The sequence below is a fragment of the Agaricus bisporus genome (genome assembly GCF_000300575.1).
Source record: "Agaricus bisporus var. bisporus H97 unplaced genomic scaffold AGABI2scaffold_6, whole genome shotgun sequence".
Lineage (NCBI taxonomy): Eukaryota > Fungi > Basidiomycota > Agaricomycetes > Agaricales > Agaricaceae > Agaricus > Agaricus bisporus.
The window spans coordinates 1,439,351-1,458,866 of NW_006267369.1; the positions used below are offsets into that span (position 1 = coordinate 1,439,351).

Below are 19,516 nucleotides of genomic sequence, written 5' to 3' on the forward strand. Positions count from 1 at the left end.
TATGTTCTCCTTCGCTCTTGGCATGTGATAAACATCTGTGAGGCAGTTTTCCACATGTGGCTATGATTTAAATATTGAATCATTCATCATTTAGAAGGAAAAGGTCCCGGAACCACAGGCGAAGTTGAACCGTGCGTTCCGGCGCCATATCCGAATTACAGTGCATGGAAATAAATGTAAAGACGACATGATTTTCCAGGGCCATTTATGCCAATTCAAGGGCAAATCGACGCACCACCACTAAATACCCAAAAGGGCACAAAAAGACCCAAAAATGAGAACTCGGATTTCACCGGCGATCGTTTCAGCAATATATTTCCAAAGATACACAAACAACAATTTTTACGCCCACAGAAACGAGTTCTTAAAGATACAAAGCTATGAAGTAGGCAAAGGGGGAGGAGCCTCGGGTTGAGGAGCAAAGATAAGATTAAGCGGAGGCGTCGTTTGACTGTCGTCCGACAAAAGTGTTGCGATAATGGACCGCCCAGCAAAAGACCTTCCAGCAAGCGCATTGAGAGCGGCAGATGCAGACTTGGAATTCGTGTATTTCACATAAACACGGCCAACACCAGCAGCCTCGTCAATGCGTTGTGCATCTTGAGCTGACATGCTGCTCGTTTTATCCTTCTTGACCGGGCGCGGAATACGGAGGTCTTCAAGCTCTCCGTATTTAGAGCATTCCGCTTTCACATCGTCGTACAGATCGCCGTATTCATCATCCTCGTGCAAGTCTTCTGGCGTCACCATGTTAAGCATGAGTAGGATGCGAGATTCAGAGGAAGTCTGATCCTTTCCAGCTGGCATGATAGGCCGAGGTATTTCGGGGAACTGATCATACGGCAAGTTAGGTATCATGCCAGGTGTTCCGGGCTTCGCCCCAACAGAAGCACGTTGGACAACAAGATATCGATCACCAAGTTCCATGCCGTTGAGACTCTGGATGGCAACGTCAGTCACCGCCTGATCGACGTACTCAAAAAATGCAAAGCCCTAAGTACACCGGTTGAGCGCTCAAGAACGAAAAATCGAGAGAAACAATCACACCTTCGAGGTACCTGTACCGTTCTCCCGGACAAGGTTGAATGCTTTGAGTTCGCCAAAACTTTTCAGTAATTCCATGACCTGTTCTTCATTGAGATACGTAGGAAGGCCACCAACGAAAACTTTGTTGATAGAATCTGGCACGTTGGTCGATACAACGCCTGGTACATGGACACCGGGGGAGACTATAGTGTCACCACCGTAGTCCTTGGGCCTGCGAATTTTGAGAGGACCGTTAATAAAGATAATACCATCGAAGGCCATTGCGGCAGTAGCATCTTCAGCGCTACGAAACTACACTCAAAAGTCAACAAACCATACGCATCGAAGATGCTAAAGCATTCGACTCACCTCAACAAAGGCATAATTTTTTTCGTAATTACACTGCACGGCTAGGACTGGATTACCGGTAATACCGGTGCCAATATTCATCTCAGCCATTTTGGCGTTGAAGAAATCTGCGAGATTTTGTTCATTAACTTCCTGCGTGATGCTACCAATATAAAGTCGGCGAGATTGACGCGACAAATTTGGGTTCCCACCTATGCCCATACCGAAACTTTGAACGGGCATAGGAGGAGGTAATCCTGGAATGCTAAGAATTGGCGGTATTTGTGTGCGGTTAGCTCCGGGAAGGTTAAAAAGACCTGAAAGTATGAATACTTGAGTGGTGAGGTGGTGTAGAAAATAAAGACTACACACCTGTTTGCTTTGCTTGCATTGCAGAGTACTGTTCATACCCGGGAGCATGAACGTCCCACCCAGACGCCTTTCGCTTACGCTGAGAGAGCGAAGGACAATTCTCTGGTGTGGGAGATCGTCTTTCTTGACTTTCACGCCCTCCTCCTCCTCCTCCACCTCGTCCACGATTACCGCGGCGTTCCCCTCGATCATCCCGTCCGCGACCACCACCACCACCACCGCCTTCTCTGTCTTCTCTGCGGTGACGACGGTCATCGTCATAGCGGGCGCCATGCCGTCCACCACCAAAATCATCGTCTCTGCCGCCGCGACCATAGCGTTCTCTGTCACGTCGTTCATCATCTCTTCTGCCGTATCGTTCGCGGTGGCCATCTCTGTCTCTATGGCCGTCACGTTCTCTGTCACCACCACCACGTCCGGATGGACGATGCCTCTCTTCACGAAAGCCGCGTTCTGCTATAAAGAGGGAGAGAAAAAGAAGAAACAAAAAGGCGTGAGTGAATGGACGAGCACTAGTGTGGGGTCAAAACCAGCGCGGGAGGGGGGGGGAGGTTGTTTTTATATATATTTCCATGTGCAATGCATGCGAGCTGCTAGCTAGAAATGAAGGGGAAAGATAGTGCATGGCCTCTCTGTGATCCGCATAGGACCCATGAGCGAGCCGGGAGGAGAGAGAGGAAGAGAGGAAGGAGTGCTTACCGTAGTCGTCTCCGCCCATGGATGATAGAAGGTAAGTTGACTTTATGACAGCTGCAAACAAGTCTTCCCTCTGTTTCAAACTCCGCTCTCTCTCTCTCTTCCTCACCCTTCTTCCTTCATCATGCCTACAGAACTTCCCTATGCCGCAGACGCCCAGATGTCCCTTTCGTATGACGAATTAGAGGTCAAAGGTTTCCCTCTGCGTGTTCTAGAATTTTCCTTCCTTACCTTTTTACTTTTAGGTACTGCGCGTACAATACCAGAAGGAACATGCACAGGCCCATGTTACCATTCAGACCAAGTTCAACTATGCCTGGGGCCTTGTGAAGAGTCCTAAATCCAGCGAACAGGCCGAGGGCATCGAGCTACTGCAAGGCAGGCGTCTTGTCCCTGCTCAATTGCCTGTATCCTGTCCTCTGACATCATAGTTCTCTCAAGAGATCTTCAGAGCGGAACCAACACGTCGGCGAGAATGTCTCTATTACCTCGCCCTCGGATATTACAAGTTGGGCAAATATGAAGAAGCCAACCGTTTCAATGGTAGGGGTTCCGTGGTTTCCTGTATACTCTCAATAGCTGAAGCGGCATGTCGGCAGCACTGTTACTCGAAAAGGAACCCTCGAATATGCAGGCGCAGTCACTATCACATTTGATCGACCAGGCAGTGACAAAAGGTGTGCTACGTCAAACTTTGTTTTCAACATCGTGTTAACGACATTGACAGAGGGCTATATCGGCATGGCGCTTGCGGGCGGTGCAGCAGCACTAGGCGGCATCCTTCTGGCAACTGTGATACGGCGAGCATCTCGACGATAATCTCTATTCCAGCCGCATACTTATTATTTGATCAAATTCCCTTGATATCTTTCGTAGACGTATGTAGTATGTATTCATAATAATAAGTATACACAAAGTACTTCACATAGTCTATAAGCGGTCGACTTGGTCGTACATTTTAATCATACAGATGGTGAGTACAAGATACATGAGTGTTCATCGAGTGGGAAGGAACTTTGCTATATTGAATAGGTAAATTGGCAAGTAACGGAAATAAATAAAGGACAAACCAGCTTGTGCATTCATTTCTTCCCTATTCAACTAGATAGGCATGTTTCAGGGGTTTTCCGCACATCAATAGTAGAAACCGACCTTGAAAGCAAAGATGCCCAACAAGGCGAACCCAGCGAGCGCGCCGAATTGAAATAAAATCCAGAATATGGCCCAAACTAGACGCAATTAGGGTTGGCTACAATGTGATAGTGCAGCTTGGCGTACCATGGGATGGAATTTTGGGGTATAAGATGGAGAATTGTGCGGCATCCGAATCATTAGTTTTGTGGAAGAAGCGGTCATCAGTCACGTCCCCTGTAGAAGGTGAGTTTTTGGGTTTTGTGGGGAATAGAATATGACTGACAGATGGCAAAAAGCATACTGGTCGCTATTAAGACTAAGGGCATCAAGATAAAACAGCGGTGACGCACTTTATGACTCCGATTAATAAACAGTACCAGCGCAGAGCTTGCCTTTAGTTTGGTAAATACAAAATCATGATGGATGCAGAATGATACATACGCGTGGTCGATGAACCAGAAGCCGATCAACAGACCTTCATAGACGAATGTAAGGAAGATTGTCCTGAAGGGGATAAGAAAAATAGGTAGACTGCGGGGAGGAGACACGCACTTACAGTTTATCGCGAACGAGGGATAGAGGCATGAGAAGCCCGATACCGAGAACAAAACTCAGGATCTTGGCCACGAGGGTGTTCCAGCCGGCAAGCAGAAAGACGCCACCAAAGAGGGTGGAACCGATATAGCCGGCGGAGAGGATGAGGGTTGGAATACCACCCTCGACAATGGTCGCACCACCAACATGTGGATCAATGGTAATTTTTAATATTCGTCCGCCTGTCAAAATGGCCTGGAGGGCGTGAGGAGAATAGAGGAGAAAGATAAGGAGAAGACGGACGACGATGATATGGCAGAGCTCGTGCCAGCCCACGGCAAAGAGCTTCAAAGGGTTGATGAGGGTGCGGGCGATAGGCACGTTCCAAAAGCCAAAAATAACGACGGCCATTGCGGCAATCTGGGACGTGAGATGACACTGACAAGTGAGGGAAAAAGACATACAACATATAATACGACGGCCTGCGAGGGTCAGAAGCGAGAAAACGGGACAAGGATACTACTGACCTGGTCGTCTGTGGGGTGGAGGGGTGCGTCGGAGGAGGGTGAGGAGGACATTGGGGGAGCGATGGGGACGCGGGAGGGAGTGGCCATCGCTGTGCTTTAAGAGAGGACAACCTGGATGGATCACGTGGAGAGAGCGCGTCGTAGCCACGTGCCTTCCTCGCCACCTGCCATGACCCAGCCAGAGGAGGACTCGCCCGGGCTCAAGGCGATCAAGGCCCTCGAGTCTTATCGCAAGAAAGATCCCTCAAAGAGTGGGTCGTTGTCTGTCTCTTGAGATTATACCCTCACCACACCCCCAGTCGTCGTCCGCTTCAAGGCCGTCGGCAATGCCCCCATCATGAAGCAGAATTTCTACAAGATCAATTCCGTCAACCGCTTCCAGGCTGTGATTCAGTTCCTCAGAAAGGAGCTCGGCTGGCACGCCGGCGAACCTCTCGTAAGAACGTCCTCACACACACACACGACCCACTTGTAACGCTTCCCAACCCAGTTTACTTATATCAATCTCGCCTTTTCTCCCACCCCCGACGATACAGTGTCAAATCTCTACAAGGTATATATGGTCTTTCGTTTCTCTGTTATCGCTCATTGTGGTGTGTAGATGTTTGCCACAGACGGCCACCTGATAGTCAACTATAGGTGCAGTGAATTTACGTTCATTTCCGGCAGCCAGGGCTCATCATAGTACTCAGCACCACGGCAGCATGGGGCTAGCGAACAGATAGATTAGCTAAATAGAAATGTGCATGTCTGTCGAGTTTTGTCTTGTTTGGCGCCGAGCCAGAAAATGGGCTCGGTTTTGAGTCAATCTTCGTCCCGGTCATGCTCTCATGTCCTTCTTCGATCTCCCCAATTCTGACCTAGACAAGGCCGCAGAAGACGTCGCCGTCTACACCTGGGGCGACGAGTCCTACGATGGCCTGGGTGATGCCCTCCAGGAGCGGGGAGATGAGCTCAACGACGAGACCTTTGGCAGCGTCGAACAAGTCGGTATGCGCCTCCCCAGCCCTCTTCACCCACCACCACCGCCCTCATCCCATTTGTGATCAGGCAAAGACTTTGATTTCTCCCAACCTGCCCTACCCGATGACCACCGCAGGCTCACAGAATCCTCCGCAAGACCCCGTCAGTCGCCTTTCCAGGAGCTGGCTCCACCTGCGGGAGACCACCAACGCGGGGTTGACCCCCCACACGAACGCTGTACGAACCTGATCGCTCTTTCTAGTGTAGTCTCTCACTTTGCAACTTATCTAGCCGCTCGCGCTACCCCACAATCGTTAGAGGCTATCTGGGACAACAAGTCTCCGTTTTCTGTCCTTCCAAAATCAAATGGCGCGGGACGCTCCCCACTGTCCGCCCTCTCTTCGTCCAGGGCCCCGCTATCCTCCTCCGCTGTCGCTCGCCCACAGTCGACGGGACTCGGTGCCGAACCTGCAAAAATCCCAACCCTGCAAGAAGTTGAAGAAGAGATGCGTCTCGCCGCTCAGCAAACCCGGCTTCAAGGAACGTCATCCAGGCAGCAACTGCATCAACAGCAGCAACTTATTCAAGAGATGCGCCTGCGCCAGCAGCAACAGCAACAGCAACAGCAGGAGGAACGTTACCTCTTGGAGCTCGCTCGTCAAGCCCGCCAACAGGATCCTCGTCAGTTCTATGACGATCTTCGCGTGACAGAACACGATCAGCGACTCCTCGAACAGGAGCAACGTAGGATACTGCTCGAACAGCAGCAACAGGAACAGCGTCGTCTGCTACTTGAACAAGAGCAGCGTCGAATGCTTGTAGAAGAACGCGAGCGTCAACTCGAACTGGAACGCCAGCAACAATTGTACCAGTTGCAGCAGCAAGAGCAGCAGCGCCTCCAACTTCAGCGTCTCATGCAGCAACAACAACTGCAACAACAACGGACTCCTCCTCCCAGAATGCATCCTGTCTCCCAGTCACCAAGGTTCTTGGAGCACCAGCGTCAACTCCTTCAATTGCAACAACAAGAACAGTTACAAGTAGAGGAACTTCAGCGCCAACTGGCAAACAACCTTTCTTTGCAACAACAAGAAGGGAGAAGACGCGTAGCTGGACCAGCTGATTACGAGCTTCAAGCGGCTCAACTGCTTCAACAGCAACAGCAACAACGAAGGCAACGTTCTCAATCACCAGGCTTCAATCAGTTCAACGGCAACAACCAGGAGATTGGTCCTCAAAACATTCAGCTCCAACAGCGTCTTCTCTCCGAAATGGCGCATGCAGAGTTTTTGCGTGAGATGCAGACCGCCACTCCTAAACAATTAGAGCAGCAGGAAGCCTTACGGGAGGAAGCTATGCGAAAAATACTTGAAGCTGAGAAAATGGAAGAAAAAAGACGTAAAAAGGCAGCAAAAATTGCACATATGGTAATAACTATTTATCAACTTTTCTCTCACTTTTTATTGATGCACCGTCCTAGTCTCGTTATAATGATCTCATGACACAATCGGACAAAGACTTTATCACTCGTATTCAAGTTTCACAGCTCGTTACCCAGGATCCGTACGCGGATGATTTCTATGCTCAAGTCTATGGTGCCATCTTGCGTTCAAGGATGGGACTTCAATCCGACGAACGAGTACTCAAGTTTGGCTCGGGCGGAGGAGTCGGACTTGGACTGGCCCCTCAAAAAGGTTATCGCCGACCTAGTGCTATGCAGCGTATGGAACAGCAGGTGGAGAGGATCGTGAGCAATGCAAGAAAAAGGGAGGAGGAAAAAGGATTACATTGTGAGTCGATAAAGTTAATGTTGATAAACTTGTCCCGAGCCCATATCCCGCAGCTGTCCACAGCCTTCAAGGCGCACTCGGAAGAACTTCAGGCCGTAGCTACAAGGCTGCTCCGCGTCAGTTGTTGCAAGTTGAAACTTCTGGAAATTCTCCCGTCATGTCTCAAGCCCACGCGCACGTTTCAAAAGGCTCAGTATCCATTTCCAAGGAAGGTGGTGCTGCAGAAGCCGCTAGACTGGGTCGTGCTGCCTTGGGCGATGCCGCAGATGTAGGTATCACCTTTTTTTTTTCAAATGCCTTTTGTTCAACTCGTTGTAGACCGACAATCTGGTGCGGAGGGAGCCACTGAGCAACCGCGAGATCTTGACGATTGTGGAGAACTTGTATGATCTCATCCTCGGTGTGGAGCAAGTCAAGAGAGATCAACCTCTGCCGGAAGAAGAACAGGAAAGACACGACGAATGGTTCGTACTTCTTGTCATTGCTATAGCGTTGACTCATGTTTTGATCAGGAAAAACGATTATGATGAACTGATGGACAATGTATGGCATGAACTTCGCGTACTCGTCCCGCTCGACACTAGGTTTGTTGTATCCCAATTCTATTGCTCAAGACTAATTCGTCATCCAGTGACCCGCATCCTTTCATTTCTATTCTTGGTCCGAGCAAAGGAAAAAAGATTTTGCCTCGTCTCACTCGGCACCTCAGCTCGCAGAGGATGTTGACTTTGCTGACTCTGCTTGTTGCTTGTTTCGGACAACTCGATGTCGTCAGGGATGCTCATTTTCTAGATTCACTCGAAGAAACGCCCGAACTCGCCGATGTTGAGCGTCAGACTAACGCATTCCTTGCGAGCGTCATGCAAAGCATCCTCCCGATCGTAGCTAAATCAAACTTGCGTTTGATCACTGGTTTGTTGGGACTATTGTTGGATCGCAGTGATATTGCAACTGTTGCGCGAACAAAGGTGAGCGACGTTGCATCGTGGTTATCGATGGCGATTGATCAAGTTGTTTTGCTGCGCAGCCGGGGCTGGCTTTATTGACCTTGTTCCTGAGTCGTGTCGAAGTGATCAAACAAAGTATTGCAAGTGGAACCCAGGATGTCGCTGATATTCCGACACCTGAAGAAGCACAACAGTGGTACGTGCGGTGACTGGCTTCCCCTGTACTATTCTGACCATGTAATGCAGGAGTAATATGTTCAACCATCTCTTTGATCTCCTCGCTCCCAATATGCTCGTCCTCTTTCCTTCTTCTCGAATCATGTTCCCAAATCAGGGACAGCAACATCCAACAGTACCCTATGATAACGCGGATCAACATGTCTGGCAATTCCTTGCCGCATTTGCACTTCATGGAAGTCTAGAACAACACCAAGTTCTTGTCGCTTCACTTCGCGAAAAAATATTAGAAAATCTCCTGGCTGTCAGTCGGGGTTGGTTTACGACAGAGGAAGAACGAGACACAAAGTTGGGTAATGTCAACTTGTTCTTGAATGCTCTCAATTTAGATAGCTCGCAAATTGCTCTCTGATATTATAATCCCATATCCTTCACGGTGATTTATTTCTGTCTACCTGTCTGTCTGTTTTTTTTTGTGTTCGATACTACTATTACTGTTACGGGCCGTCGTTTTGTGTCTTTCTATTGACAAGGTTGGACAATATCCCCGGTCTCCTGCAGTCTTTTGGGTCAAGCTTTTACGGTGATTGTATTATATGCTGTCATAGTTTGTGAAACAAATCTATGTAACATTTTATTTCGATGTGAATATAATGAAGAAAGAAATTCACAGCAACCCCATTTCCTCGGCCCGCTTTTGACCAGTATATGCCAATGTGTCCAAGGTCGTGAGACTACCAGTCAGGTTGAGAGTAGGTAAATCTGTCCAATTGGGTAACTCTAGTTCGGGTAAATCAAGCAGTCCCGTGGATACCCCCCTTTCCTCAACCGTAGGCAACTGCATTAGAGGAAGAAAGAAAGAGTCCCGTTTCTCTGGAGACATCGCGGAGCGTGCGTGCACATGTGATCCGACTTCCAAGTGATTAGTGGACAAGGAAACGAAATCGGCAAAGTTGGGATAGAGCATGACGTAGCCTCGTAGATAGACCAGTTCGATAAAGAATCGCTTCCAAGAGTGTGTCCATCGATTTGATCGTACATTTGGAACGACTGGGCCCTCGTGATCAGCACCTTTCGGTTTGTCGAGGCGAGACGAAAGATAGGTGTAAAATTCACGCCAGTGTTCTGGGAAATAGATGGCTCCCCAGCTGCATGGAATTGGAGAAAGGTAGGGAGTGTTGGTGGGAATATTAAGAGAGGGCTGGGACGAGAAGAGAGTGCGTGCATTGAAAGGTTGGCGGCCCTTGGGTGGAAGTTCGAGGGTCTTTTGTTGATAAAGGCTGACGCCAAAAAGTTTAGTGTAATGGCTGGTTTCAAGGCTGTACCTGTTCAGGGTGCTCGTACTTTAGGACAGATATATGCAGATTGAGAGGAGGCAAACCTGTATTTCAGGATAGTCATTTTGACCCAAGCGTAAAATAATGGCGACAGCTCAATGTCATCTTCTAGTAAAAGTCCATAAGAGTTGTTGTCGGCTGGGTACCACGATTCGACAATCGCAGGTAATAACCCTCCATGAACAATTCGTTGATGAATTTGCATAGAGCCATGAATCCATTCAAACGTTTGAGTGAGATGTTGGGTTTCGAAATTGGCTTCTTTTTCGATTGTTATCCGGATGTCGAGGTTAGAATCACCGAAATAGAGGCCCGAGGAGAGGGAGTCAAGGAGACGCCGAAAAGATTCAGGACGATTGAATGTCGTAATGGTAAATGTGAACCGAGGAGTATGCCAATCTTTCTTTCCGTGTTAGCCGATGGAAAAAAGGGGACAAACCTGCACGGACATACGTTGGAGTTCTTCTATAGAGAGTGAACCTATCCAGTCGGTGTAGAAATATTGATTTTCAGGAATATATATGCGGGTGGAATTTAGCAGTGTATGCATAGACAGGAGGCCTTCAAGGGCGGATTTATCTTCCATGACTGAAAATAGGATTTTGGCGTTAGTAGCAAGATGGTCTAACCAGCTTAGGAGAGCAGGCCGGCGATCCGTTACAAAACCTTCAACATTGATATTTTCGTGAACGATTAGCCTTCCATGACTGCAGAAATCATGGTCCAGACTTCGCCACGAGGTAGAGGCCAAAAGACGTTTTCTATCATAGATGAACACCTGGGGAGAGTAGCCCTTGGATAGGAACTGGCAGACCATTTTCGACGCAGATTGTAAAGATTGAAAGCTCGGAAAAAGAAAGATGATAGATTCGTTCACGACTTCTGGCCCGGACAGACTCGGATTATCAAGGTGAGAATGGGGAAGTCGCTCGGTTCGAAGCACCGAAGTTTGCAAAAGTAGAGGAGGCTCACGCGTATAGATGTCTTCCCAAAACTGAAAAGGAGTTCGAGGCAAAGTGCTGTTAAGATATGGAGGGGGAGGTAGAAAGTCATAGATATCCAGAGAAGGCGAAGCAAACACAATGTCATCCCATAGAGCCAGGAGAGCGGGTGAACTGATATCATCAACAAGTTTGTCGTCCAAGATAAGAACCCAGTCTGTCGCGGCTTGTGCAGCACTTATGAGAATCTCCGATCGGGCGTCGTCGGCCAACTTGACGGGTTTTAGTACGAGGCTAGTTTGAAGCCTGGGGTGACTTTGGTTTATGAATTGTGAAAGGTGGGAATCGAGCTCAGGAAAGAAACTTTCTGGACAAACGATTACGAGTTGCTGGATGTAGATAGTAGGTTCGGTGGTCAATGGACGGAGAAGAGCAGGAAAATCAGGTGTTGAGAGAGGCGAAAGCGCAAGATAGACAGTGAGCGACAAGGGCGGAGAAGAGACTGGGATGGACTGGAGATTAGGGCTAGAAGGTGCATTACGAAGAAGAAAATAAGCAGCCAAGAGGTAGGACGGGACGAGGAAGGCGTGAAAGAGAGCAGGGAGGGCATACCGTTGAGGGGGGATGGAGATGAACATGGCCTGGTTACATAAGTGAGGAATATTAAAGATTATAATTGGCAGTATGCTACATGCGTCTATTCCAAAGCTACGATGAATGCAAGGGCTTGCCAGAGCTGGCATAAATAATTTCTGCCATATGAAGTTGTGGACTTTCATATTTGTGTTCGGGACCTGGACTGAACACATCGCCACGATTCGAGGGGAAAGTGGTAGTTGGGAGTTGGATAAGATCGTCGGGTGTGCGGGTGAGGTAGACACGGTGGAGTGCATCTTCAGCAGCCTGGTAAGTGGGAAATTAGGGAGGTAATGTGACAGAGAAAGACTAGAGAACGCACGCGGAATTCAGCCATCTTTAAGGAACTTCCCTGGCCTTCACCGAGTTGGTCAGAACCGGAGAATATGCCGACGACATACACGGGAGAGTTGGAGAAGCGACCTGTCTCTTTCAGCAGCCTGGGGGGATAATGAGAGAGTAAACAGGAGAGAAGAGGAGGGACACATACCGAGAGACAGGTTTTTCGCGTCCAAACTTGAGGACCATTTCGAGAAGAGTTTTTTTGGGATCGATAAATTTAATCAAGTTCTGGAGATCCATCCGTCGGCTGAGAAAGTAGGCATGAACAAACTTGCGAGCGAAGGAGAGAGAGCGGTTCTTGTAGATGAGGGCAGCAATGGAACGTGGAACGGAAGCAAGGGCATCTGGATGCATGACGGCGGGTTGTGATCCCATTTCTGGCTGCAAAGAGAAGTAAGAAAGGGTGCAGAAAAGATATGTGGCGGACTCACTATTCGATGCCAACGAAGGAGGGGAGAGGCCCCCATTTCCTGCGCGACGGCGGCACAGGTGCTCGGGCCGACGTATGCAGTGACGGCCGCCTTCAACACTCTGGTGGGCAGATATGGGTATGCGGCAAAAAGGTACTCGGCGGCAAACATGCCCATGAGCGAGTTGCCGAGAGATTCCAGCTGCCCGTTGTTCGGTAAACTGGGCGCCTTGGGGTAGTACTGCCGGTGAAGGAGGAGAAACGACGGGTGTGTGCACGCCTGCTGCACCACTTCAGGCGACGTCAGCACCGACGCCAGCCCAAGTCTGTGCGCAAACGCTACCAGCGCAGACTGAGGCGGGGGCTGGACAGCGGCCCACTCCTGCGGGTCTAATATCTGCTTCGGCACGTCCGTTTTTTCATAGTATGATAATGGCGGGGGGAACTTGGGGACGACGGAGGCCGCGACAGACGGCAGGTGGGCACCGGTGGAGACGAGACGGCGGTAGACGAGCAGGCTGCGGTGGGCGGCGACGAGGCGTCGGTGCTGCATGTTCTCGGCAGCGCGAGCTCAGCGCTTTCGGCGGTCTACTCAAAAATTCATCACGTGATCGCGGCACTCTCCGGTTGCAGAAGGCGAGCACGTGGCCACATCGCTCTCCTTCCTGCATGCCATGGCGGTTCTCTCCCTGCCGCTCTCGTTTACAAACTCGTTCTGGTCGCAGGACTACAGGCGTGGCCTCGAGGTTCTTTACAACAAGATAGAGCAGGTCTGTGCGCTGTTTCTTTGTTTTTTGGCCGTCGTCTTAACCCCCGCCGTGTTCAGGGCATCGCGGAAAACCATCAGCTCATCGAATTTATTCGCGTAAGCCACTCATGTACTCTGTCCCTGAATTATCCTCATATTCTCTTCTAAAGACCCGGAGTGCTGCAGAGGCCCATCTAGCCAACACCCTCATCCACAACTCGTCACCCGGCACAGGCGCAGGCTTTGGTGCAGACGATGGTGCCTCCCTCCTTCTTGCCTTCCGCGGTCTCCAGGCCGAATCTGCCACCCAGGGTCAAGCACATCACACAATCGCAGACGAACTAGCCACCCTCGTCGCAGATCCTTTCGAGCATTGGGCTGAATCCTACAAGGTCTTCATCTCTTGCCCTTTGACTCACACTCTCCTTCTCACATACATATCAGAATCGCATTCGCCAAAACAAAGCCACCGTCCTCGACTCCTGGCTCAAAGCTTACGACGATGCCCAACGTGACGTTGAAAAACATAGACAGCGATATCTCACAAAAACTCGCCGTGCCGACGAGGCCGAGGATGAGTTCGTCATCTACCCCTTTCTTTGCTCTCATCACTAATCCCACCAAACCAGTGTCAAGTTTGCTCCTTCTAGCGCCGTCTCCGATAAATACACGAGCTCTCCTCGTCTCAGACCGACCGACAGCCGCGGACCCCTCCAGCGCTCAGCCAGTGTCACCGAACGTATTGCCGCCCGCTTCAAGGAACTTCAAAGGAAAAGTATCGATACCGTCGTCGAAGGCTCTGATTCCTCTTCCACTCCAGATCCCTTACCCAAAGTAGACAAGGGTAAAGGCAAGCAAGTCGACGATGCTTACAACATCCGCAAACTCGCCTCACCACCACCCATCTCCCCCCTTCCTCCTCCCACCAACCAAGATTCCCCTCCATCTCCCATTCTTCTAGCTGGTCTTTCTTTTTCACCCACTGCCCTCTCCCAACTCCTTACTCGTGCCGCGGCCGAGCTACCTCTTAGGCCCGTAAGATTCCCACTCCTGGGTGAATACCAGGATACGTTTAATGGAGAAGAGTTGGTTACCTGGCTCAAAGACCGCGTTGATGGCTTCGACGGAAGCTTAGATCGTGCAGAGGAAGCCGCTAAAGAGCTGACCGAGCGTGAAAATCTAGTTCGTCGCTTGGGAGAAATTGGTAACCAGTTCGAACTTTCCGAGGACGCAATCTACCAATTTAGGCCAAGAGTAAGCCACTCTCTTCAAAAGAGATTTTATTTTTGACGTTATCGTTATTAGGCTTTCAATCTTGATGGAAAGGTCGATGACACAAGCTCCGAAGCTGGTGGTATCGTCAAACGCACGGGTGCTTTTGTCAACTTGGTCAGCAAGGCGCTGACTACCAACGCTAATGGTGAACCGGCTTATGTCCGTGCTCGCCAAGAGGCTGAAGAGGCCGACCATAACTATCGTGTCGCAGTCCGCAAGCTTGACAGGCAGCGTCTTGGGCTAGAAGAGAGGATTGAAGAAACGTTGAAGCTCTTGCAGCGCTGGGAATCTGAGCGACTTCGGGCTGTAAAAACAGGTGTGTGTTTAACTCTTCCTCGTTGTTTACCTTAGCTCATAGGTTCATAATACTAGTTCTTCTACAATACCAAGGCACCCTCGCCAACCTTCCCAAAGCCATTGACCCTTCTTTCGAACGTCAAGCTACTCTCATAGCTGCCTACCAGCCTGAGTCTGACCTGAATGCTCTCATCGAACGTTACCGCACCGGTCCTTTCCGCCCTGCTCCCCGGGTTTACGAGTCCGTTGCTCATGCAGAGTCTGACGTTGTCTTTGGCATTGACTTGCGTAAATGGGCCGAAGGTGGTTGGTTCACTTTGACCTCGGGCGAAGAAAAGAAAGCAACTATACCACCTGTCATCACGTCCTTATTGAATGCCCTCAATGATACATATGTTAAATTGGATGATGATGGCGGTAAGTTAAAATAGCTCAATTGATGCCGTCAAATCTGATTTGATTTCCGTCTAGAAAAACGCAGGACATGGATATACGAAGTGCCACTGACAGCGGTTCATCATCTTCGCGAAGCCTTGAACACTATTCCACCGGATCAGCCCATCCCGGACGAGCTTCTGGCTAAATACGATCCTCCCGTTCTAGCGAGCACTGTTAAACTCTGGGCACTTGAACTCGATCCTCCTTTGGCGCTTTATGAAGGCTGGGACGAATTCAGAAAACTGTATCCTTCCGTTGGTGCATCCGCCAATACAGAAGGTCAAGTACCTGAAGAGCAGCGGTTACAAGCCGTCGCTGCCGCTTTGCAACGGTTACCGAGGGTGCATTTATACGTTTTGGATGCCATCGTCAAACACTTAAGGGCGTGCGTACATATTCTATACACTGTGCTTAAACGAGTGCTCAACTTCCCATAGATTGATAGACAACACCAAAGTTGAAGAGTCTGACGAAGTCTTCATCACCAAGCTGGCTCTTTCAGTTGGAAGGGGTAAGCACAATGCTCCTCTCATTCAATGTTGACCTAATATTCTGTTAGCTGTCTTGAGACCTAGATTTGAAACTGAGATCTCAATACAGGATAGGCATCCTACTCGTAAGTTATCACGCGCGGTCTCCCAAAATCAAATCAAATTTTCATTGTTTGTTTAGTCCTTTTCATTGATCTCCTCAAGAACTATACTGTCCTCTTGCCACCCACTATCACAAGAAAGAAGCGAGAATCCGAGCGCAAAGTTCCGATCCGTAAGCGGACTGCGCCAATTGATATGCGCCTGAGTAGGAGCCGCATCTCCATCGGTGCGGATACTAAACAACTCCTTGCCGCTCAACAAGCAGCCCAGAATCCTTCGCTCAACAAAATCGTCAAATCGCCTCCTCTGCCTCCTTTACCTTCTCCGCAAAAATTACATGACTCTTTACAGTCAGTTGCTCCGCCCCCGCCTCCACCACAAGTACTACAACAGCTACAAGCACACGAGAATGTTGGTGCTCCCCCCTCTCCACCTGTCCTTGAAAAACCAAAGACCCCGCCTCCGCCCCCTTTCCTTCATCAAAGTCCAGTCTCCGATTTACCTCCTCGCCCTCAATTTAAGGAACCACCACCTGAGAGTGATGACCTCCCGCCTCGTCCAACGTTTAAAGAACCTGCTCCTGAAGTCGATGATACTCCCACACGACCCAAATTTGTTGATCCTCCCCCTGAGAAGGAGTCGGAGACATCAGAGGACGATGAAGAAGAATCCGAGGAAACATCAGAAGAAGAAAGCGAAGACGACGATGAACAAGAACAGCCGGAAGTACCCCCTCCTCCGCAAATCCCACAGTCGAGGGCGGCAGTTCCACCTCCACCTCCTCCCTCTTCCCATCCCGTTCCTCAGAAACGCATGAGTATGACTTCTTCAGGCGGTCGGGGCAGTCCACTTCCGAGTCCGAGTCCTACTGATGATGTCACCATCGGGAGTGGAAAGACATCTATCACACGAGCCGGATCAGGACAAAGTGCGAGCGCATCTGGGATTCGAGGGCCTAGATTAGCAAGAGGTGGGAGAGGAGGTAGCGTGCAGAGTTTGGTCTCCTCCATCAATAGGACTAGCATGTCGGGATCTCCGTCCAATCAAACCTCAAGTTCCCCTAAACTTAACAGGTATTCTGGAAGTCCTGTGAGAAGGCCGTCGAGTGTGGTTGGAAGAAGCTCGGCCACATTTTCAAGGAGGACGATGGCAAGTGATGCAGAAGATGATGTTGTGGATAGGAAGTAGAAGTTTACTGAGTTTTTTTTTCGTTTTTTTTTGGGTGGTAAATTTTTTTGGTTTTGGATACCATATGCTTCCCCAGGCCGCGGACTCAACTACCTTACCATGTTCTTGCTGCGTTATGCCCTAGGATCTTACCACGCATGTTCTCCTCAAGCTGGACTTTTGCAATATATCTCATCCTGTCATATCCAATTAAAGACCTGTCGAATATTCCTTTCTCAAGTAAAAATCATGAAGCTTGTCTGTCACCCGCCACACGCATCTCATTGTCGCTATGCGGGATAAGCATAGTCTTAAATGAATTAAACACTGAATGGAGGCACTGACAGCTACAAGACAGTTGAGTACATAAAGTTCGTTAACCTAGAGACGTGTTTCCATAGGTCCGATGTACAGGCGTCGATATCATCAAGTCATGTAGCATACTTTAGATTAAGGAGAAAGTGATAGATGGATAGATATGTTAACTTTACACGTCGAATATGCTGATCATCAGTTGAAAGGCTTAGTTGAAAATAATGTAGAACTGACCTATTGTTACAGTGGGTGAATATTGAAGAGATAGATGTTGTACAAAAAAAAATCATGGTCCTGAGTATCCTGCCCCAGGCCTCGAATTGGGCGAATCAGAAAGATCAATAGGAGATGTGAAATTGAGAACCTTTAATAGTCAGGTCAGATATCAATGGGATGTTCTAGAGAGGACGATAGCTTACATATGGATGTAATTGATTTAATGATTGGAGTTCTTGTGAGAATGGACGAGGCCGAGCAGGTAAGGAAGCGGTCTGTCTATGGGAGAACATGTAATTTTTTGCCCCCTGATGCGGTGCGCGCGCTGAGGCGCCCCGCCCTTCCCATTGCAATTCCGTTTGTGACGATCCAGGTAGATGGTCAGCGAATGCGGTTAAAGTGGTTACAGGCACCGATCGAGAAGTTCTCGCTTCATTTTCTGCCTCGATCACATTGTCCAACGGGTTACAATCATCATCGAATGATCGTCGCGATTCTGTAAATTGGGAAACGGACCCCCTACTCGAGTACATTGATGCTTCATATGGGGGGTGGTCAAAATGTTGAAATGATTGATGAGAATCTGTCAGGGGAACCGAATAAGCTAGGCCCAAAGGCTGCTTTGGAACATGCGGCGACGAGCTCCTTTCGTGGTGATTGAACGAAGTTGTACTGGGTACTTTTCGAGAATTCAGCGGTACATGCATTCGAGCCGTGTAGCCAGCTTCGTGTGTAAAAGAGCGAGGGAAAAAGACCTTGATGGATGATTCCGCTGGGTTGATAACTGCAAATCTCTTTAAAAAGAAGAGGACTTACGAGCAATGTGATGGCAGAAGATACAAAGCATCCGATCCCACCGACCATCAGAAGAAAGTCCAACGCGAATCTGGCAAAATAATTACCAGGAGGGAGAAGTCTAACAACCAGTGAAACTTACGGATGAATAACAACGGAAAAGGGGGGTTGGAGGGCATCAATCGCCACAATCAGTAAAGGCACTGTGAATAAGAAACGGAACATGACACGGATTTGCTAAATCAATTTTGTTCAGTTATCTGTCGAGAAATTGGATCGGACTGTAATACGCACATTCAGCTGGTAAAAGGTCGATAACCGTACGACGACATCTGGTTCCGCGCCTCCAGCTTTGACCCGCTTGACGAAAGTAGGGAAACGAAACAAGACATAGAGAAAACAAAGAGTTGTAGTTGTACCAGCCGAGGAACCGACGAGAAATATGTATGTTTGACACTGCAATAAACTTCAGCGTGACAGGATGAATGTTCACTATGAACGTACCATGTCCAACATATTTCGAGTTGCGAGTGTAGTCAAGGGCATCCCTAAAACAGCGATTATACTGCCTATAGTGGAATCAGGGGAGAGAACGCGGTATGAGAGCAAGAATAATAGCTAACCAAGGCACCAAGTTTTAAATTCCCAGCTGTGGAACCATTCGCGTTTTTTGGGGCCTTGATGTAGGAGAAATAACCAGAAAGTCAATTCTGCAGTGGATACCGTCAGCACGAGCTTGATTATCTTCAATGTAGAATGAATGACCTTCCAAGTGGGTCACCCTAACTCAAAGGTGAAAAAAGAACAAATAATGCTTGGATGACTTACAATTCAAGGGACCAGGCTACACTCAGCACGAAATATAGGGGTAACAAGAGCCTGAGATTCTGTGACCTCCACAACGCAAGAGGCTTTGGGACGACTAAGGGCGGGCATTGATATTCGTTGCAGAGACATGTTTCGCGAGACTCACTTGAACCAGATGGTAGAGCAACAAAGCCTGTGAGGGAGAAGTTATAAAACAGAATAGCAAGACAACGAGGCAAATACCAAAGGTGTACCTTCGGAAAATTTAATAGCCGCCGTCGCAGTGCTAAACACGACTAGTAGGGGCACGGTTCCAAGGTAACAATAGCTGGTAGATGGATCATTATCTAGGATATGGAGAGGGAAAGGCTGAAGCGCACGTCATAACCCGCTTGAAAGTACCTGGCTGTCTGCCAGCATTCCATCTCAGGCAGTTGAATCTATCATAGGCCCATAGGTGAAGTATCAAAAAAACAAGAAACTGGGGCGTGAAGTAGGTAAGTGACTTTTGGGATGGCGAGCATGGATAAACGCACAATGCACGACAGAACAGCCCAAAGCAAATAGGCGGACGGGGATTCGTTGCGCATGGACTAAGTGGTTGGCATTGACAAGAGGAAGAAGGCTTGGCTTAAGGCTATGACCCTTTGACTGTTCGTGGGAAGATCAGCAATTCTGATTTATGA

At 49.0% G+C, this 19,516-nt stretch overlaps 8 protein-coding genes across 8 annotated transcripts; 3 read left to right on the forward strand and 5 right to left on the reverse strand.

The window, feature by feature from the left end:
- Positions 1-266: 266 nt before the first annotated feature.
- AGABI2DRAFT_206147 (hypothetical protein) lies at positions 267-2,471 on the reverse strand. Its single transcript, XM_006461944.1, has 5 exons — positions 2,446-2,471; positions 1,747-2,202; positions 1,396-1,691; positions 1,048-1,338; positions 267-993 (listed from the first exon to the last, which is right to left on the reverse strand). The coding sequence occupies exons 1-5, from the start codon at positions 2,462-2,464 to the stop codon at positions 379-381; spliced, it is 1,677 nt and encodes a 558-aa protein (XP_006462007.1). The 5' UTR covers positions 2,465-2,471; the 3' UTR covers positions 267-378.
- Positions 2,472-3,061: 590 nt separating this feature from the next.
- On the reverse strand, positions 3,062-4,553 carry AGABI2DRAFT_223152 (hypothetical protein). The gene is made up of 10 exons (XM_006461945.1): positions 4,414-4,553; positions 4,133-4,365; positions 4,018-4,080; positions 3,927-3,968; positions 3,860-3,876; positions 3,721-3,810; positions 3,595-3,671; positions 3,513-3,543; positions 3,171-3,461; positions 3,062-3,119 (listed from the first exon to the last, which is right to left on the reverse strand). The coding sequence occupies exons 1-9, from the start codon at positions 4,519-4,521 to the stop codon at positions 3,439-3,441; spliced, it is 684 nt and encodes a 227-aa protein (XP_006462008.1). The 5' UTR covers positions 4,522-4,553; the 3' UTR covers positions 3,062-3,119; positions 3,171-3,438.
- Positions 4,554-4,794: 241 nt separating this feature from the next.
- On the forward strand, positions 4,795-5,475 carry AGABI2DRAFT_193349 (hypothetical protein). The gene is made up of 5 exons (XM_006461946.1): positions 4,795-4,888; positions 4,937-5,073; positions 5,128-5,190; positions 5,239-5,276; positions 5,330-5,475. Exons 1-5 carry the CDS (start codon positions 4,807-4,809, stop codon positions 5,349-5,351), a joined length of 342 nt encoding a protein of 113 aa, XP_006462009.1. The 5' UTR covers positions 4,795-4,806; the 3' UTR covers positions 5,352-5,475.
- On the forward strand, positions 5,468-8,926 carry AGABI2DRAFT_118861 (hypothetical protein; the record flags this gene model as incomplete). Its single annotated transcript, XM_006461947.1, has 10 exons — positions 5,468-5,627; positions 5,688-5,837; positions 5,892-7,027; positions 7,081-7,390; positions 7,444-7,658; positions 7,709-7,854; positions 7,903-7,974; positions 8,022-8,358; positions 8,418-8,533; positions 8,584-8,926. The coding sequence occupies 10 exons, from the start codon at positions 5,468-5,470 to the stop codon at positions 8,924-8,926; spliced, it is 2,985 nt and encodes a 994-aa protein (XP_006462010.1).
- Positions 8,927-9,181: 255 nt separating this feature from the next.
- AGABI2DRAFT_118862 (hypothetical protein) lies at positions 9,182-11,430 on the reverse strand (the record flags this gene model as incomplete). Its single annotated transcript, XM_006461948.1, has 3 exons — positions 9,182-9,778; positions 9,859-10,250; positions 10,305-11,430. 3 exons carry the CDS (start codon positions 11,428-11,430, stop codon positions 9,182-9,184), a joined length of 2,115 nt encoding a protein of 704 aa, XP_006462011.1.
- Positions 11,431-11,445: 15 nt separating this feature from the next.
- On the reverse strand, positions 11,446-12,733 carry AGABI2DRAFT_193350 (hypothetical protein; the record flags this gene model as incomplete). Its single annotated transcript, XM_006461949.1, has 4 exons — positions 11,446-11,695; positions 11,751-11,868; positions 11,919-12,151; positions 12,202-12,733. Coding segments are annotated over 4 exons (1,078 nt in total), but the record flags the coding sequence as incomplete, so codon positions are not given.
- Positions 12,734-12,853: 120 nt separating this feature from the next.
- On the forward strand, positions 12,854-16,891 carry AGABI2DRAFT_186096 (hypothetical protein; the record flags this gene model as incomplete). Its single annotated transcript, XM_006461950.1, has 11 exons — positions 12,854-12,949; positions 13,006-13,044; positions 13,098-13,319; positions 13,372-13,505; positions 13,557-14,181; positions 14,233-14,518; positions 14,575-14,916; positions 14,971-15,322; positions 15,375-15,448; positions 15,497-15,553; positions 15,610-16,891. 11 exons carry the CDS (start codon positions 12,854-12,856, stop codon positions 16,716-16,718), a joined length of 3,336 nt encoding a protein of 1,111 aa, XP_006462013.1. The 3' UTR covers positions 16,719-16,891.
- A 519-nt stretch (positions 16,892-17,410) lies between these two features.
- AGABI2DRAFT_71601 (hypothetical protein) lies at positions 17,411-19,420 on the reverse strand (the record flags this gene model as incomplete). Its single annotated transcript, XM_006461951.1, has 12 exons — positions 17,411-17,983; positions 18,045-18,144; positions 18,166-18,260; positions 18,318-18,479; positions 18,528-18,592; positions 18,647-18,733; positions 18,789-18,805; positions 18,852-18,945; positions 18,997-19,023; positions 19,085-19,158; positions 19,211-19,311; positions 19,367-19,420. The coding sequence occupies 12 exons, from the start codon at positions 19,418-19,420 to the stop codon at positions 17,411-17,413; spliced, it is 1,449 nt and encodes a 482-aa protein (XP_006462014.1).
- Between the last annotated feature and the right edge of the window lie 96 nt (positions 19,421-19,516).

Excerpts from the sequence above, each read along its gene's own strand:
- AGABI2DRAFT_206147 (XM_006461944.1), bottom strand. Across the intron at positions 1,339-1,395 it reads AAAATTATGCCTTTGTTGAG|TTTCGTAGCGCTGAAGATGC; the intron begins GTGAGTCGAATG and ends TTTTGAGTGTAG. Across the intron at positions 994-1,047 it reads ACGGTACAGGTACCTCGAAG|GGCTTTGCATTTTTTGAGTA; the intron begins GTGTGATTGTTT and ends CGGTGTACTTAG.
- AGABI2DRAFT_193349 (XM_006461946.1), top strand. The coding sequence starts at position 4,807 with ATGACCCAGCCAGAGGAGGACTCGCCCGGGCTCAAGGCGATCAAGGCC. Across the intron at positions 5,074-5,127 it reads GGCACGCCGGCGAACCTCTC|TTTACTTATATCAATCTCGC; the intron begins GTAAGAACGTCC and ends TTCCCAACCCAG. Across the intron at positions 5,277-5,329 it reads CACCTGATAGTCAACTATAG|CACCACGGCAGCATGGGGCT; the intron begins GTGCAGTGAATT and ends CATAGTACTCAG.
- AGABI2DRAFT_223152 (XM_006461945.1), bottom strand. The coding sequence starts at position 4,521 with ATGGCCGTCGTTATTTTTGGCTTTTGGAACGTGCCTATCGCCCGCACC. Across the intron at positions 3,544-3,594 it reads TGGGCATCTTTGCTTTCAAG|TTGAATAGGGAAGAAATGAA; the intron begins GTCGGTTTCTAC and ends ATGCCTATCTAG. Across the intron at positions 3,462-3,512 it reads AGAAATGAATGCACAAGCTG|CAAAGTTCCTTCCCACTCGA; the intron begins GTTTGTCCTTTA and ends TATTCAATATAG.